At 43.1% G+C, this 19,892-nt stretch overlaps 1 protein-coding gene across 1 annotated transcript; it reads right to left on the bottom strand.

Moving 5' to 3' along the window:
* Nucleotides 1–4,616: 4,616 nt before the first annotated feature.
* LOC115205876 (serine/threonine-protein phosphatase 2A 65 kDa regulatory subunit A beta isoform) lies at nt 4,617–19,723 on the bottom strand. Its single transcript, XM_029772278.1, has 15 exons — nt 19,576–19,723; nt 18,705–18,795; nt 17,141–17,241; nt 16,768–17,000; nt 16,390–16,537; nt 15,842–15,997; nt 14,805–14,919; nt 14,617–14,687; nt 13,666–13,800; nt 12,542–12,715; nt 12,047–12,107; nt 7,781–7,935; nt 6,631–6,773; nt 6,220–6,311; nt 4,617–5,953 (listed from the first exon to the last, which is right to left on the bottom strand). The coding sequence occupies exons 1-15, from the start codon at nt 19,651–19,653 to the stop codon at nt 5,937–5,939; spliced, it is 1,770 nt and encodes a 589-aa protein (XP_029628138.1). The 5' UTR covers nt 19,654–19,723; the 3' UTR covers nt 4,617–5,936.
* Between the last annotated feature and the right edge of the window lie 169 nt (nt 19,724–19,892).

Raw genomic sequence — 19,892 nt, 5'->3', positions numbered from 1 at the left:
CCCTCCCACTTGCTGGCCAAAAGATTTTCTCTCGTAGAGTTTCCATTCAATAGGGTTTTCAATACATTTATCTAAAGCCATCCCTTTAAATGTGGTGTACCTTTAATTAGAATTTCCTCGACAGACTCACTAGAATATATGAAGAGAACGGTTCAGAATATTAGGGCTAAATTAAAGAAAGCTATGTAAATACATGCATCTACCCTAATAATCCTCACCAATCATGGAACTGTGATGACAACAGTCGTTGTGAACTGTGCGCCAGGCTCCAGGTTTAAACTGCTATGTACAGTGCATTCGGAAAGTATTCAGACCCCTTCCCTTTTTCCACATTTTGTTACGTTACAACCTTATTCTAAAATGGATTAAATACAAAATTTGTCCTCCTCAATTCACACACAGTACCCCATAATGACAAAGCGAAAACAGCTTTTTAGAATTTAAAACAGAAATACCTTATTTACATAAGTATTCAGACCCTTTGCTATGAGACTCGAAATTGAGCTCAGGTGCATCCTGTTTCCATTGATCATCCTTGAGATGTTTCTACAACTTTATTGGAGTCTGCCTGTGGTAAATTCAATTGATTAGACATGATTTGGAAAGGCACAGTTGACAGTGCATGTCAGAGCAAAAACCAAGACATGAGGTCGAAGGAATCTTCCATAGAGCGCCGAGACAGGATTGTTTTGAGCCACAGATCTGGGGAAGGGTACCAAAACATTTCTGCAGCATTGAAGGTCCCCAAGAACACAGTGGCCTCCATCATTCTTAAATGGAAGAAGTTTGGAACCACCAAGACTCTTCCTAGAGCTGGCTGCCCGGCCAAACTGAGCAATCTGGGGAGAAGGGCCTTGGTCAGGGAGGTGACCAAGAACCCAATGGTCACTCTGACAGAGCTCCAGAGTTCCTCTGTGGAGATGGGAGAACCTTCCAGAAGGACAACCATCTCTGCAGCACTCTACCAATCAGGCCTTTATGGTAGAGTGGCCAGACGGAAGCCACTCATCAGTAAAAGGCACATGACAGCCAGCTTGGAGTTTGCCAAAAGGCACCTAAAGGACTCTCAGACCATGAGAAATAAGATTCTCTGGTCTGATGAAACCAAGATTGATCTCTTTGGCCTGAAATGCCAAGTGTCTTATCTGGAGGAAACCTAGCACCATCCATACATTTACATTACATTACATTTAAGTCATTTAGCAGACGCTCTTATCCAGAGCGACTTACAAATTGGACATACAGTGAAGCATGGTGGTGGCAGCATCATGTAGTGGGGATGTTTTTCAGCAGCAGGGACTGTCCGACTAGTCAGAATCGAGGGAAAGATCAATGGAGCAAAGTACAGAGAGATCCTTGATGAAAACCTGCTGCAGAGTGCATTCAGGACCTCAGACTGGGGCGAAGGTTCACCTTCCAACAGAACAACAACTATAAGCACACAGCCAAGACAACGCAGGAGTGGCGTGGGAAAAGTCTCTGAATGTCCTTGAGCGGCCCAGCCAGAGCCCAGACTTGACCCCGATCGTACATCTCTGGAGAGACCTGAAAATAGCTGTACAGCAACGCTCCCCATCCAACCTGACAGAGCTTGAGAGGATCTGTAGAAAAGAATGGGAGAAACTCCCCAAATACAGGTGTGCCAAGCTTGTAGCGTCATACCCAAGAAGACTCAAGGCTGTAATCGCTGCCAAAGGTACTTCAACAAAGTACTGAGTAAAGGGTCTGAATACTTATGTAAATGTGATATTTCAATTTATTTTGAATAAATTTGCAAACATTTCTAAAAACTTGTTTTTGCTTTGTCATTATAGGGTACTGTGTGTAGATTGATGAGGGAAAAAACGATTAAATCAATTTTAGAATAAGGCTGTAACGTAACAAAATGTGGAAAAAGTCAAGGAGTCTGAATACTTTCCGAATGCACTGTATGGTCACGTTCCATAATGATTCAAATAGGCTATATGTCCCAAACTATTGCACTTCCTTAGGAACAACTACACGAACATGGCAGAGTAAAAAAAGGTAATCTAATAATGGAATGGAATGATGAAAAAGTCAGTGACATTTATACATTGAGTATACAAAACATTAACACCTGCTTTTTCCATGCCATAGACTGACCAGCTGAAAGATATGATCCCTTATTGATGTCACTTGTTAAATCCACTTCAAATCAGTGTAGATGAAGGGGAGGAGACAGGTTAAAGAAGGATTTTTAATCCTTAAAACATGGATTGTGTGCCATTCAGAGAGTGAATGGGTAAGACAAAATATTTAAGTGCATTTGAACGGGGTATGGTAGTAGGTGCCAGGCACACCAGTTTGAGTGTGTCAAGAACTGCAACACTGCTTGGTTTTTCACATTCAACAGTTTCCTCTGTGTATCAAGAATGGTCCACCACCGAAATGACATCCAGCCAATTTGACACAACTGTGGGTAGCATTGGGGTCAACATGGGCCAGCATCCCTGTGGAATGCTTTTGATCCCTTGTAGAGTCCATGCCCCGACGAATTGAGGCTGTTCTGAGGACAAAAGAGGGGTGCAACTCAATATTAGGAAGGTGTTAATGTTTGGTATAGTCAGTGTAAATGTACGTGGGTATAACTGACGGTGGCTACCGATAGTGGCTAATATTTAACGGGATACAAATTGTAAAAAATACAGTGCGAAGTCCAGCCACAAATTTAAAACATTCTAGAAATCACAAATCAACTTGATTGGTTTGGCGCTATACTATACATCTACACATTGCTACAGAAGTCTATAGCTTGGGTCTCCAAATTTTATCGCAAGTTATAAGGCCAGCATTTCATAAACTTCACTGTGGAAAAGGTGATATGTTGGTTGATATGCTTCAGTTTGCTGCCACGTCTGGTTTCACTTCTCCAGTGACAAAATAGATCTAAATAAATTGTGATTTATATTTACAATCCCCTTATCCAAACAGTTTACTCATTTACCTAGCTCTTATACATTTTTAAATGACAGTGCATGGAGAATGGTGTTGTTTCTATCGGAAAAAAATAAGTAGAGGTTGTTCCACTTTCAACGGTGGCTCAACCTCATAAATTATGTTGCGCGCAAAGGTCGTGGAATTATGAGGGTATGAAGTCTAAATCAGAATACGGCGTATCTGTAGTCACCTCCGCCACAACTTCATTCTCATGGTTAAATACAGTCAGAACACGCTTAGAGAGAAGTGCATACCAAATTAATTACACCCATTTACGTACTGAACTCAGGTCAGAATTAGGAGCTTTGGCGTGCCAGGCTAAACTTCTCTACTGTTTTGGTCCCGTGGCTATCATATAAGAGCCTGAAGCAAACCAGTACGCATACTGTGTGTGACAGAGCAGAGCAGTGGCGGTTCTAGCTTGTATGGCCCCCCTTCAGCACTCAATATATCACAAAATATACAAAATATCAGCATAGTATAAACGTCTCTTAAGTTAGCATTGGAAATTCCCCTTACTGAGCTCAGGACCTAGTCAATACAATCACAGAAAATCTTTATGTCACCTCAATGAAAGTTAACCAAATCAATAATGTGCTAGTTAGGTTGTAATCGTTTTGCTGCAGGCTGCACATATTATCATGAAACCGTGTGAAATGATATCCAATGTTATGTATGCTAGTTGGACAGAAAACAGAATATTGTCGCTGTATGTGTAATAGCATAGCAAGCAACATAGGCTAGTATAACACTTATGTGTTAGCCTGTTTCATTACATGAAACTCATAAAGAGACGACATGGCTGCATACCTTTATCTTTTGCACATTTCTCTTTCCTAAACTGGGCACCTGATGGATTATACCTTTTCTTATCCATTTGTGTTGATTTGGCACTCGAGCATCAATACATTACCCATCCCCCAACATGGTCAACCAAGATTCAAGACTAAATCAATTCACCTTTGTGTGCAGACTGGTTTTATATTACTCTTAACAATTTCGCACAAACCAGAAAAAAAAAATCAAAAATGTCTGAAACTATATATTCACAGTATTATGGTGGTTTATTTGGTAGCATTTCGTAGTATGACTGATTTTACTAATTGCATTAGTACTGTACAAAGTTAGAGGTGCACAATTTGATAGATTCCCCCGCCTCCCCTACAGTACCTCGGGCTTCAAGCAGAGAGTTGAGGTCAACCTACCCCGGCCCCATCTCGAACTTCTGAGTAGGAGACCTTCCCAGGCAGTAGCCTGCCTAGCTCACAAACTAGAATCAGGGAGCCCACTCCGACAAGGTTAATTGACTCAGTCCCACAAGGTGACATATCATTGATGTGACGTGCAAATGAGCGATAGAAAACCGATTGCGCAAATGTCACCATTCAGAATTTTTGTGCGGGCTCCCCGTGCTGCCTTCGGCAAGATGTGGCCCTGGCCGGCTGCCCAAGTCGCCTATACCTAAGTCCGCCACTGGAGTAGTCTTTAATCTTACTCATTACGGTGCTTCTGTGCAACATTTCGTTGACTACCTTTAAGGTAGCAAAAATCTGTAAACTCTTTGGGTGTGCAGACAACTAAACAGCTACAATAATAAAATGCTAAAGTTTATATTGTATGGTTTCTAGAGTAAAAGGAAATCAGTAAACAGCCAAATCTTTATATTACTTTATTCAGTTCAAGATAAAAGTACAGTATCACAATTGTGAAGAGACTTCAATAAAAACCAAAGTGGGGTCTTCATGATATGAGAAAAATCAAGGTTTATTTATTTAAGAGACCGATGGGAAATGGGGAGGGAGACAATGAGTTTCTTTTGACCGTAATTGACCAAATCATTCTATAAAACATTATGCAACCACCTACACAGAGCCCTGTTCTTCTTAGTGCTCCCATCATTTTAGCTGTAGTGGCCAGCCTTGTTTAACTGACTGACAACCCTTGAGGAATGATGCCTTGTCTTTGGAGAACAGAAAACATTAGGACAATCAAGAGTTAAACCTTATGAAAACTTGCACAAAAAAAGCCATTGCTCATCAGTAATTGGCACAACAATTTAGAGCAATATAGTAAGAGATATTGTGGACAAATTCTCCCACTGTTCCCTCCTGCGTCAAACAAACAGACTTGTGGATACCATTTGTCTCGGTGTGCAGTTTGAACGAAGTTGCTAACTAGCGTTAGTTCACTTTGGCTCATGAAACTACCTTCATACTGGACACAGACAAAAAAATGGTACGCCCAAGTTCATCTAACTCCGGGGAAGTAGATACAGGGCATCATTGCCAAAATCAAAGTATCCCTTTAAGTCTAGATAGAAATGAGTAATTCACACCCAATGTTCTCAAACGAATTAAACCATAATTCATTGTGGACACAGGACAGAAAAAGAGGATGGGGTGCTGCACAACAGCTTTTCTGAATACATGAGAAATGTCCCAGGAGAGGAAGCAGCACATGTAAACAAATCTGTGGGTGCCTTAGCCTTGCGGTTCTTCACAAGCAAATAAAACAGCCTTCCTCACCATCTGCTGCAGCAATAGCATGTGTCTAGCACTTAGACAAGCAACCAAGAGATGGCTTGCGTGTTCTGGGTGCTTCGTACAGAGAAATGTGGCAGCGAAAGGGGCCGTGCTAATAGTAACGTTACAGTCAACGGCTATGTATGTACGGGGAGGAATGTGTGGGTCAAACCAGCAATGTTACTTATGCACAGTGGTCAGCATACTGTGCTTAAATGCATGTTTCATCACACTTGGAAACGCAAAAGATTTACAGCGAGGGGAAATTAGAAGCCTGCGCTTTTCTTGGACATTTTATTTTCAGAGTAAAACAAAAAGAATAGATGTTAATAGGCGCCATTAATTCTCCATACATCACCATTTGCTCTTGAACATCAATAAATATATTGTGAAAAGTGTTCAATGTCGTGCCATCTTGGGTTTTTGTTTCCTCTGGATAGCCAAGCTCGAGTTGGTTTATGCCAGGGCCAGAACTATGGGGAAAAACAGAAGGAATCAGATGAATGACAAGAGGGACTAACGTTCACATTGGGCAACACATTCAGCAGCGCATAACATTGTGGAATACTCAGATATACATAATATAGAAACAGCCTAACAAACATGCTTCTTTGACATGTAGCACAAGGACTTACGGCAACTCTAAGGACATTTATATCAGCAATGTTCCACAACGTGCCAAACTGAACGTGGCCCTATGAGGAGACTTCATAGAAGATGGACAGTGTACTATACTTACCACGTATTGCTTCCTGGGCAAAGTACTTAACATCCATATCGGTGTCTGTGGCTAGTTTCTCCAGGACCGGTTTCACCTCGGTCTGCAGGGCACTGAGAAAAATAAAACGTTTCAGACAAAGCACTCCTTTTCCCCACACTCCCATGCCATAATGGATTAGCCGAGTGCTAGAATTAAGCATGGACATCTGGGTCATGTTCAGTAGACGCAAAACATACTGTGACGGAATAACAAATGAGCATCCTTACTGGACCAGTTCAAGCAAGAGCCTCCTCCGTTTCAAAATATTTTCTCCCATTTTGTGCCTACTGAACACGACCCTGATGTAGACTGTGTACAATTCATTGGAGATGGTTGTTCAGGTATGCCTGAACGATATGAACGAGGGCTTTGTGGTGGATGAGGACCTACCTGCTGTCCAGGACAGGGCCTATCTTCTGGAGGGACTTGGCCACATTGAAGCGCACATTGGCCACCTGGTCGTTGGACATCTTGAGGACCACGGGCAGCATATGCTTAGTGGTGATGTCCTGGCCACAGGCCTCAGACAGCGACTGGGGTGGATGGCACGGAAACCAACAACGCATAAACAAATGATTGTTAGACAAGTGACTAAGTTGCTCTGGATAAGAGCATCTGATAAATGCCTAAAATATCAGGATGTAAAATAAGTCATGATAAAAACAGTATGATTTACTTTAAAAACAAACGTTTTTCAAAAATGGCTTGGTTTAAATCCATCTGAGGTTTAATGACATGAGCCCTATACTACGAATCAGGTTTAAAAGGTAAGCGAGGTAACTTTGGTCAACTGAGTTTAACGCGGGATAACCAGTCATACGAAAGTGTCTCACCTTTTAGCCAGGTACATTTCTATGCAAAGAATCCTTCATAACTAACCTGCTCCAGGGCAGGCCGCTAACTCACAGCTAACTCCACTTACCCTGAATGAAATGACAGAGCCGCGAGGTGAGGACCACTGAAATCAGATTCCCTCCCTTTCTCAAAGATTGCGTCATCCGCTTAATTTGAGGAAGACGACTGATTCAATATTTTATGAATCAAATGTGTTAATAGTAATAAAATACACATCACACATTTAGTGTGACAGCATGTATTTGAAAGTTCACGCACAGTAAAACATTTGTTTAACTTAATACAATCATTTTATTGATGGGGGGGAGCCGTTTGTGCATTGTGCTTTTCAATGCACTAATGATACGTAATAAAATACCCACTTCTAATATCCTATTTTACACCATAGCCTGCAAAATTTGTAAGATCTTCTTTCCTGTTGATTTCGGCAAAAGTGAAAATGTGGCATTGACTCGCCCATGGCTTGATGGTTCAGCGTCAACTCAATGAATAGTTTTGCGTTCAACTACCCACGTGCGACATGCACGCGAAGGTACAAACCACTTTATTTGGTGGCAGCTACATGATCAATATCCACCTTGGTAATATGGCTAGCTTTATAAAAACCTGAGTAGATCTAGCTTCCATCTTAGTATAAGCCTATGGTCTCTGAGGGTTTGTGTGTGGTGTGAAGGTCAGGACTCACATTGATGCAGAAGAGCGTGGTCATCCTGTGCAGGTAGTTGGGGTCGTTGGCCATACCCAGCACCTTGGGCACGATGGTGTTCTGGGCCCACTCAGCTCCAAACTTCTCCACCAGCTTCATCAAGTTACAGGTGGCTGCCTCGCGGATAGCGTATACTGTCGACAACACAAACACGCTTAGAGACCTTGGCCTGTAGAACTAGATAGAAATTAGGACGAGTAGTATATTTGTTGTAGTTGTCAGGAGAAAAAAATATATATATATATATATTTTGGTAAAGGAAAGCCATGACACTAATATTAATTGAACTAGGTAGACCTATTGACAAGCATTTCTCAATTGAAATGGCAATCTTACCAAAAAAGAAAATGTGTACAAAACTCAATTATACAGATCAAAGTTCAATTTAGACATCCAAACTCTACAAGAGTAGGCAGTCAGTACAATACTCAGTAAAAACCTCAAATACCCAGCCCTTAAATGTTTGCCAGGATTCTTGGTTCTTTTGAGCTCTTTCCATTCCAGTTTGGCAGCCATCTTTGGATTATTGTCACAGTTTGTTTGCCTTGTAACAAATAAATATTGGCAAAATCCCATTCGCATGGAAAACATGTCCATCAGTAAACATGGCTAAAGAGGCTAGTGACTGCAGAACTGCTCAAAACACTCAATTGTGCCCAGAATACAGTGACTTGACATCTGGGTACACACAAGCCTGATTTCCTGATAATCAATACTAGCTGTTGGACAAAGAGCGGGAGACCAGGGGGCCTGGGTACAACACATTTCTAAACCACTGATTAACCGAACCCTATTTGGCCCCTAATACAGCCATAAACAGACTGCTAGAGAACCACGTTGTGGTTAGAACCATGCCAATAGCCTGTGGAGCCACAATGGGATATTAAAACCTGTGTGACACTGGCCGTGTCCAAAAATCAGTCTTACCAACTTATTACTAAAACTACATACTGTGTGCTAATCATACTACTTTGAACGTACTGTTTAGTATAAAATGTATGCGATACGCCAAAAGAGATGCAATCTTGCTGTTGAAGGCTTTATGTACAGGTTGGCTGATAATGATTGTGAATGGTCAGATTGCAGCTTCTCGTCATTGTTGCTGACTAAGACGGGAATCGTAGGTGGCTCTCGGTCCAGCTCGTTGTGTTGATACCATGTCTTGTTTTGAGGTGTTTTGACAGATGTTATGCAGTACTTCCCCTATATTCAATTAGCATAAATGTGAAATGCAAACACCCCTCACCACTCCAAATTTGCCAGGTACTCACTGATATGCATAAAAGGGATATACCTGCAAGAAAGTGGTCAATAAGGGGGTCAAAGTTTGGACACCTACTCATTCAAGGGTTCTTTATTTTTACTATTTTCTCCATTGTAGAATAATAGTGAAGACATCAAAACTATGAAATAACATATTGAATCATGTAGTAACCCCCCCCAAAAAAATAGAAAAAAGTAAGGTGGTAAATCAAAATATATTTTACATTTCAGATTCTTCAAAGTAGCCAACCTTTGCACTCTTGGCATTCTCTCAACCAGCTTCACCTAGAATGTTTTTCCAACAGTCTTGATGGAGTTCCCACATATGCTGAGCACGTTGGCTGCTTTTCCTTCACTCTGCAGTCCAACTCATCCCAAACCATCTCAATTGGGTTGAGGTCGGGTGATTGTGGAGGCCAGGTCATCTGATGCAGCACTCCATCACTCCCCTTTTTGGTCAAATAGCCCTTACACAGCCTTGGGGTGTGTTGGGTCATTTTTCAACAGGACAACAAATGATCGTCCACTATGCGCAAACCAGATGGGATGGCATATCGCTGCAGAATGCTATGGTAGCCATGCTGGTTAAATGTGCCTTGAATTCCAAATAAATCATTGACCGTGTCACCAGCAAAGCACCCCGACACACCACCTCCTCCATGCTTCACGGTGGGAACCACACATGCGGAGATCCGTTCACCTACTCTGCGTCTCAAAGACACGGCGGATGGAACCAGGAATCTCAAACTTTGACTCATCAGACCAAATGACAGATTTCCACCGGTCTAATGTCCATTGTTTGTGTTTCTTGGCCCAAGCAAGTCTCTTCTTCTTATTGGTGTCCTTTAGAAGTGGTTTGTTTGAAGCAATTCAACCATGAAGGCCTGATTCACACAGTCTCCTCTGAACAGCTGCTGTTGAGATGTCTGTTACTTGAACTGAAGCATTTATTTGGTCTGCAATTTGAGGCTTGTAACTTATGAACTTATCCTCTGCAGAAGAGGTAACTCTGGGTCTTCCTTTCCTGTGGCGGTCCTCATGAGAGAGTTATCATAGCACTTGGATGTTTTTGCGACTGCACTTCAAAGTTCTTGACATTTTCCGGATTGACTGACCTTCATGTCTTAAAGTAATGATGGACTGTCGTTTCTCTTTGCTTATTTGAGCTGTTCTTGCCATAATATGGACTTGGTCTTTTATCAAATCATCTGTATTCCCCCCACCTTGTCACAACACAACCGATTGGCTCAAATGCATTAAGGAATTCCACAAACTAACAAGGCACACCTGTTAATTGAAATGCATTCCAGGTGACTATCTCATGAAGCTGGTTGAGAGAATGCCAAGAGTGTGCAAAGCTGTCAAGGCAAAGGGTGGGTACTTTGAAGAACACTTTTTTGGTTACTACATGATTCCATGAGTGTCATTTCATAGTTGTGATACCGTCACTATTATTCTACAATGTAGAAAATATTAAAAATAAACATCCTTGAATGAGAAGGTGTCCAAGCTTGACTGGTGTGTGTGTGTGTATTTTTATTTTTCCAGGTAATATACCACATCTTCTATCTGAAATTGGTATTTGAGTAACTCAGATAGCACAACTGGGCATAAGCAATTGCAAAAACTTCACATTCTCTCAGCCCCATGGCAAAATGTGTTGAACTGCAGAAAATTGGCTTGAAAACAAATAATCTCTGCTGTCAAGAAAGCATAACATGTCGGTCAGAGACAGCACTACGTGTCCTCCACGTTAACTTTGCCACCGCTACTGAAAAAAACTAAGGGAAACTCACGTCTAAGCTAATATGGCAAACATTAGTTAGCAAGCTAACCAACAACTGTAACAATGTTTGAGAGACAAGTGCTCATTGTGTAAATGTATTTATGTTTCAATAAACATTTGGAGACTAAATACAGTCAACAGTCTAAGCCAGAGTCCCCACCAGATTTGACCCCTAGTTGGGCAAGCAACGGTTTTGTTGCTAAACGACCAACCCGTCTAAAGAACAATCTAAAAAAGGGAGCAGGTAAAAAATAAATTCTGCTGACATTAAAGGCAGAGCGAAGAGACGAAGCCAACAAGGTCTCCATATCACATACAAATCAAACCAGCGCATTCAAAAGACCAAAAATATGTAAACTGCTAGATGTGCCTATTTTCAGAGTGGGGTTGTTACAATACCAACAATGTGATAACAGGCCAAGTATCACCGGTATCGTGATAACCAGGGTCTGTCCCACCCCCCCAGGATGCCTGTTCCCGTATTCTATACGCACAAAAACCTGTCCCTGATAGTCACATCTCTACTCAATACAACATTGAATTTAACTTAACAGAAAAGGCTACTGCAGAAAATAGCTGATTTGCTCATATCCAAATGCCTTCCTGTTACGGTGTATTACAGTATGGTTTGTATCCTAATTGGCACCCGATTGCCTATATAGTGCACTACTTTTTATTAGAGCCCTATGGGTATTGGACTCCCAAGAGGCACAGCGGTTTAAGGCCCTGCATCTCAGTGCTAGAGGCGTCAATACAGACCCTGGTTCGATTCCAGGCTATATCACAACTGACTTGCCTAGTTAAATAAAAAAAATAAAGTAGTGCACAATATAGGGGATATGGTGCCATTTGGGTTGCAGACTACTGCAGTAGTTTTCCCATTCTATCCAGCTCAGCTACAGAGGGCAGCATGCAATTAAGGAGAGAGAATTTGGCTTCTCCCAGTCTAAGTCACTGGGTTGTCATCAGACCTTTCATTGGCACGGCCGTGAGGCTTAGAGAGAGCTGCAGCCTGACGCGTCTCCATCTCTGCCCCACAAACCACATAGGATGCATGGGAGGAGGGAAGCAGTGAGCTTAGAGAGCAGCGTAGGACACGATCCTTCTGGGACGTGACCCCACCTCTGTCCAATGGAGGAGGACACTAACTACTGACTAAGCGCACAGAGGACAAATGCATTGCAAAGTGGTCTTACCGTGGTCAATGAGCCATGCCATGCAGAGGGTGTTCAGCTTCTCATCAAAGAACTCCACTCCCTGGAGAAGAGCAATTAGAAGAGAATACTTTTCTAAAACATTTTCATATCCAAACATTAAGCAACATTATTATTGAATAAGGTTCCAATTCAACCAAAAATGTAGTTCTTCTCAGAAAGCAAAAATAAAGCAAGCCGAATTACTTACACTCTGCATAGCTCTTTTTTACAAATTCATGGATGATATTAGTGACGAGCACTTGCCCACCATAAATTGTGGCACATATGCATGGCACGAGGCAGATGTAGGCCACAGACAGATGTGTGATTAGGGGGAAGGGAGGATGTGACAGACAGGTTTTCTGAGGTGGGATTGGAGGGGGCTCTGATCAAAAGTTTTGCACTATATAGGGAAAAGGGTGCAAGGGCTCTAGTTACAAGTAGAGCACCATGTAGGGAATAGGGCGCCGTTTGGGGACGCAGCCGATGACTCACCAGCTGTCCGGCCAACAGGGGCATATACTCGATAATGGCCAGGCGGACCCTCCACTTTGCGTCCTCGGCCAGCTCCACGATAGCAGGCAGCAGCGACTGGGAGAGCTGGCGGATGCCGATCACCTCGTTGACACAGTCCAGGTTGGAGATGATGTTGAGGCGCACCTCAGGGCACTGCAGGGCAAGAGAGAGGGATCTCTTGTTTAAGTTGTGGGGACAATTACATTTCATATGTCTGTCTTCCTTTAAGAATGAAAGCCATTTTATTTCAAGCGGTCTTAAAAAGTGGGAAAAAAAATCATTGTGACAGCTATTGCATCCCCATCTGCTTATAATGATGCCTATCTTGGCTCCAATCTCGACATGACATTAGCAACAAAGGCTAAACGAATTGCCAAAGACCTTACGCTAGTCCCTTGATTCTTAGCCTCAGAATGTGCACACAGATTTCACATCAAGCATTTTGTGACCCTAATAGGAGATGACAGAGATACCAGCCAGCTGAGATACTAAATATATGGAGTAGAAATATTGAAGAATACAGATATTTTTTTTATATCCGTGAGTCATTTGGGGTGTTTCGCACCTCGGTTGTCCGTTCTGACTGTAATCCTTTATGACATAAACCCTGTCAAGTCAGCTTTGTCTGCGAGGCAAACTAGAACATCTTTTAATAGGAAGGCTGTCAGGGCAATTTCCCTCATCTACCCAAACCTTCCACTCTGGTATTAATAAACCACCAGAGATACGTAAATGTGTCGGCTAATGCTGACATCTTACTTCAACAGGATTTTACATGTGATACACGTTACATTTAGGGAGGATATGTCAGAAATAAACCACACGTCACTGAAAATCACATCAAATAGCCTAGCACCACTAGAACAAATGTCACCAGGGAAAAGGTTCAAACCCTATATGGGTCATCCCTAGGTTTTTACTCCAGTAGGGAGCCAGCCAGGTACATCTGATCCTGAACCAGGTCAGTAGCATTAGAGGATATTAAGAGGGTGATCAGATCAGACACGTGAGACATTTCTCCAAGTTCAGGCAGCCCCCCCCCCCCCCCACCCATTTGGTACTTAATGAATAGAACGAGTAGGAGCAGTAGTGACTGGTGTTACCTCATCCTTGAGCTGGGCCAGGAACAGAGGCAGCAGGTGCTCCACTGTGTTGTCTTTACCCAGGATGGTGGACAGGCCCATGATGACAGAGGCCAGGGCAGACTTCACGTGCTGGCTGGTGTCAGACACCAGTTCCTGTCAGAGGAGAAAGAGTCAGATATTGCAGTGGACAGTGACAGCAAATCTGGTATTTTATAATAGAGGGGCAGAAACTAGCCTCAGTGTTGAAATGAATCATCAAGTTACTCAAGCTGACCCGGCACTGAATTGTCCTGTGTGGCTCAGTTGGTTGAGTATGGCGCTTGCAACACCAGGGTTGTGGGTTAGCCTTCCCTGTAGCTCAGTTGGTAGAGCATGGTGTTTGCAACACCAGGGTTGTGGGTTCGATTCCCACGGGGGGCCAGCACACAAAAAAATGTATGAAATGTATGCATTCACTACTGTACGTCGCTCTGGACAAGAGCGTCTGCTAAATGACTTAAATGTAATGTAAATGTACTTCGACAGAATAGGAATGATGTGGTGATTTGGAATTTAGAATACAACAGTGCCCCCTGCTGTCCAAAGGCTATACTGAGCGCAACTCCTCATCTAGCCATAGACCCCAACCTACAAAAGCACCATATCCTCATGGCTCACGTATAGAAAGTACAGTCAAAAACAACCAGCTCCTCAGTTTAACACCTCAGTACAGACACTCATGCTAAAAATTGATTTGTGGGTGTAAAAATATCTGCTACTTCGCACACAAGAAATTGATTGACATGCGTTATTGTCGAGACTTCAGAACACATCTTTTATTTTTTAGACAAGTGATTTTTTTGGGCCCCTTCGTGAGTCATGGGTGCTCAGAATTACTTCCATCGAGTGAGAAATTGACAGGTCAAAGAAACCTGCATACGTAAGTTAGCAGAATAAAAAAGGGATAAATGTGAACAGTGACTTTCTTACCTTGACACAGGACAAAATGTGAGTCATGATGATGGTCTCTCTGCTGTCTTCTGGAAGGTTCTCGCAAAACTCTGAGGACAGAAATGGGGATTGTAAATACCGTGGTCTATTAGACGGTAAAAGCTTCTCATTCAAACCATTATTTCATCATAGGCTTTATGACTGGCAGATAGCATCCAGACACTCACCCTTGACCTTTTTGGCGGCAGCGGATCGGACCTCAGCCTCACAGTCCTTGAGCAGGTTCTGGAAGGCTGGGACGAGGTCATTCTTGGTGATCTCTGGGCCCACTGCTTTCTGGAGCTGGAGTCAGTGACAAGGCATTTAACACCCACCACTAAACCTGTGCATGAGACTCCATAACCAACACACTTAACTGATGGGATTCAAGTTGGGAACACACAGGCTACAAAGTCCATAATAGCAAGGGGGAAGTGCACACAACGATTTGCCATTGCCAGGCTTTCATTTGTGTGGATGTTTCCTGCCATCTGTTAAATTGGTTGAGGGAACTTCTACCACAAACTACGGGCATGGCCATTAACATGCAGCAGAGCTCTCCATCTACGACTCTGACCATCCCCCTTTTATCCTTGCTCTGATTTGCTGATCAACACACTAATCTAATGGGATTTTGGGTTGGGAACATACGCTACCAAAGTTCATGGTGGCAAGGGAGAAAGTGGTAGAAGACCTTTCAGTAAGTGTGGTGCACAAAGAAAAACATTTGCTAAGCTTTAATTTGTGAGAGGTTGCCTGAAAGCTTTTATATTGATTGACTTAACTTCTATAACATTATGAAACAGTGGCAATATGACCCATTTTATACTAAATGACAAGAGGTCATATGGGCTAGAAATCAATGGATTAGTGTAGTGAATGTAAGTGGTAAAGAAAACAATAAGAACGTTCTACGCTGGGGGACTATGAACATTACAGGCCCCCATAACTGTCCTGCTATCCATGTCCACTCTACTCTACCTTGGATTGTATTACTTAAGTTCAATACAGTAATGCACTGAAAATATAACTCCTCCTAGACAAAAATTTGAGCAATTGCATCTGCCAAATCTCTCAATTTGGCACAACATTTGTACTGATAGGCAGTTTTAAAGTGACCATATGTGAAGCACTGAATATCAGCCCCCCATTATGTCCATTCCAGGTTCAGTATTTTTCATCCATTATGGCCACATGCAACACATCAATGTTTCCACATGCTGACCTCAGAGAACTTGTCAGCCACCATGTAGCGGACCCTCCAGGACTTATCCTCGGCGGCCTGGCGCAGGGTGGGCATCACCAGGGTCTCCAGGTCCTCCTGGGGCAGCAGCGAGGCGATGCTCACACAGGCTTCCACGGCCAGCAGGCGCACTGAGTCCTACAGGCGGGGGGGGGGGACCATGGGATTATTACCGATTCTGTACCAATTTAATAAAATACTGTAGCAACACCATATAAATGCATAGAGGGAACACGCAGTTCCCCATGGGCCGGATTTCATGGTGTAACTGCTGAGGCGTTGGGTTAACAATAGCTAGACCTGGTTTTGAGTCCCAGTTGGGGCAACCTATTGAAGTCACTGAAATATGACTGTTCTAAGCCCATTCAATATTCATCCATCCCCATTCAAAAACATCTAATTTGTATGGCCATGATATTTCCATTGGCAACAAGCCAGTCGATTTAGCAAATGGCTGGAAGAATTCCACGCACTTTCCACCGCAATGTTACAGGACACCCCGTGTGCGTGTTTCCAGTACATGCATGTACCTGCTCATCAGAGGCCAACGCGGTGAAGAGGGAGATGATGTCACTCTTGACATAGTCCAGCTCCAGAACCTTGGCGAATTCCCCAAGCTTGGACGCTGCGGCGCGGCGCACCATGGGAGTGTCATCTGAGCACAGAGTGCGGAAATGCCTGTGGAGAGGACACCCCGCCCACCGTCAGACCATAAATCCATTGGATTGGCTCTACAGAAGACTGTAGTTAATCATCCCAATTTGATTGACTTGGGCCTGCAAGGCTAGTATGTGACTGCATTGGACCCCTGATATGAGAAAGTAATGTCAGCACCTCTAATATTTCAATCCCATTGGGATCTTAGTTAATCAGGTCTAAGCTATATCCCGCCTGATATAGCTACTCACTGGCGTATTTCAGCCTTGACGGTGCTGGACACGCGGGGGTAGCAGACGCTGAACAGGCCACAGGCGGAGGTGCGGGAGGTGAACCAGTCACCACTGGCCAGCCTCTTCACCAGGGGCTCAAAGTGCACCTCCAGGTCCACAGGAGAGTGCTCCTGGGAGATCTTACGCAGAGACTCCACCGCCTTGTCTCGCACAACCGTTTCCTCCACGGTAGCCAGGCTCTCCAGCGGCGGCTGCAAAGAAAGACACAGGGACATAAATGTGCATGTCTAGCTGACTGGATAAGTAAAAAAAATTAAGTGTTGTCAGGTCTGTTGCATATCTGTATCCATTATATGCTCATGGACAGATTTTGTTTGCAACAGATACGTACCAGCAGACAGTGAACATATTCAGGGCCTCCCACCAGCATGGTGAAGTTGCCCAGCTGCTCAGCCAAGGCAAGAAGCACCTCATCCTCATCATAGATGGTGTCTACAAGAGGTCAGGTGTGAAACATAATTAAAAGTGAGGGCGACAACTCATAATGATTGCTCTAACTTGGGTCTTAATTTTAGGACATACAGTGCATTCGGAAAGTATTCAGACCTCAATCTACACACAATACCACATAATGACAAAGCAAAAATAGGAGAAATTTTTGCAAGTTCATAAAAGTGAAATATCACTTTCACATAACTATTCAGACCCTTTACTCAGTACTTTGTTGAAGCACCTTTGGCAGCGATTAAAGGCTAGAGTATTCTTGGGAATGACGCTACAAGCTTGGCACACCTGTATTTGGGGAGTTCCTCCCATTCCTCTCTGCAGATCCTCTCAAGCTGTTAGGTTGGATGCAAGGCTATTTTCAGGGCTCTCCAAAGATGTTTGATCGGGTTCAAGTCTGAGCTCTGGCTGGGCCACTCAAGGACATTCAGAGACTTGTCCCGAAGCCAATCTTGGCTGTGTGCTTAGGGTTGTTGTCCTGTTGGAAGGTGAACCTTCTCCCCAGTCAGAGGTCCTGAGAAGGTTTTCCCCAAGGATCACTATGTACTTTGCGCCGTTCATCTTTCCCTCGTTCCTGACTAGTCTCCCATTCCCTTCCGCTAAAAAACATCCCCACAGCATGATGTTTACTCCAGACATGACATTTGGCATCTTGGCACTTGACACAAACCAATCTTGGTTTCATTAGACCAGAGAATCTTATTTTGGCAAACTCCAAGCGGGCTATCATGTGCCTTTTACTGAGGAGTGGCTTACGTCTGGCCACTATCATGAAAGGCCTGATTGGTAGAGTGCTGCTGAGATGGTGGTCTTTCTGGATGGTTCTCCCATCTCCACAGAGGAGCTCTGTCAGAGTGACCATCAGGTTCTTGGTCATCTCCCTGACCAAGGCCCTTCTCCCCCGATTGCTCAGCTCTAGGAAGAGTCTTGGTGTTTCCAAACTTATTTCATTTAGTAATGACAGAGGCCACTGTGTTCTGTGGGACCTTCAATCCTGCAGAAATGTTTTGATACCCTTCCCCAGATCTGTGCCTCAACACAATCCTGTCTCAGAGCTCTATGGACAATTCCGTCGACCTGAAGGCTTGGTTTTTGCTCTGGCATGCACTGCGGGACCTTAGACAGGTGTGTGCCTTCCCAAATCCATTTCAATCAATTAACCATAGGTGGACTCCAATCAAGTTGTAGAAACAGCTCAAAGATGATCAACGGAAACAGGATACACCTGAGCTCAATTTCTAGTCTCAGAGAAAAGGGTCTGAATACTTATGTGAATAAGGTATTTATTTTTAATTTTCAAACACTTCTAAAAACCTGTTTTCGCTTTGTCATTATGGGATATGGTGTGTAAATTGATGAGGAACATTATGTATTTAATCCATTTTAGAATAAGGCTGTAACATAAAATGTGGGAAAAGTCAAGGGGTCTGAATACTTTGAATGCACTGTACCTGTGAGGAAGGGGAGGAGTTCAGTGCGGGTCCTCTCCACTCCCAGGGCCAGTGCGATGGTAGACAGCTTCTTGATGCTGTTCAGTCGCAGCTTGGAAAGTAGACAATACCAGGTAATGTTATTTATTACATGAAACTTACACGATATGCCACCATTATCTATAAAAACCATCTTAGCGTTCCAGTATGGCCAACTAAAAATACTATTTCAGACGTGAGCACATTCCCATGTAGATGCCTTCCTATGAACATGATACAACCTTTTACTAGAGTATAGAAAATCGGTGTTTTTGAAATGATTTCAGAGACACCAAAGCAAGATGCAGATATAGTACATAACTAACCATGTCAGTAGTTACCTAGATAACTAGTTAGTTAGTGTGACTAGTTAGTTAGTGTTAGTGTGAAGTGTACATTTTGATATTTCAGTAACAAAATAAAGTAGATAGGTGCCGCTGCAAGTTAACATGCGAATTTGACCACCTAGTTAGATGACGTTTATTAACTAGTTAAGGTAGTTAGCTGCTAACTAGCATAGTAATACAGTAGCCCAGCAAACTAACTTTAGGTAGTTACTAACGTTAGGTCACTTGGTTAACGTTAGCTAACACCAGTTAGTTATACACGGCAGTAACTAAATACGACATGCAGCTATTCCGTTTGATATTTATCACACCAAGAAACACGCTAACGTTAGCTATCTAGTTAGCCAGACTGGGTGCGCCAGGCAGACTTCACGAACAGGCCAAGGCAAGGGGCCTCGGGATGTAAGGTACGGTTAGCTAGCTATCCTTTTTGAAATCAGACATGTTTGAGTAAAACAAAACACCACCAATATAATACCTCGTATGAACACAGCATTTGTGATTACCTGCACATCCTCATTACGAAGCTCGTCAATGAGCACGGCGATGGGGTAGAGAGAATCATCTCCATCAGCTCCTGCCATTTTAGATTTGTGTTGCAGTAAGCCAAAAGCGAATTACTAGGACTCTCCTTTCTCTACGGCGTTTTGTTGTCACTAGTTACCACAGTCACTAAGTAATAAACCCCGCCTATTTCTACCATTTATCTTCTTAAAATCTCGTTTTAAACCAGACCCCAACTTTATGGCTAACCCTGAACTTAGATTAAGAGCAAAAGCTTATTTTTTCACCCCTTTTTACGATATAGCCAATTTTGACTGTG

This window comes from Salmo trutta, chromosome 13 (assembly GCF_901001165.1).
Source record: "Salmo trutta chromosome 13, fSalTru1.1, whole genome shotgun sequence".
NCBI classification, from domain to species: Eukaryota; Metazoa; Chordata; class Actinopteri; order Salmoniformes; family Salmonidae; genus Salmo; species Salmo trutta.
This window is presented reverse-complemented; position numbering and strand designations above follow the sequence as displayed.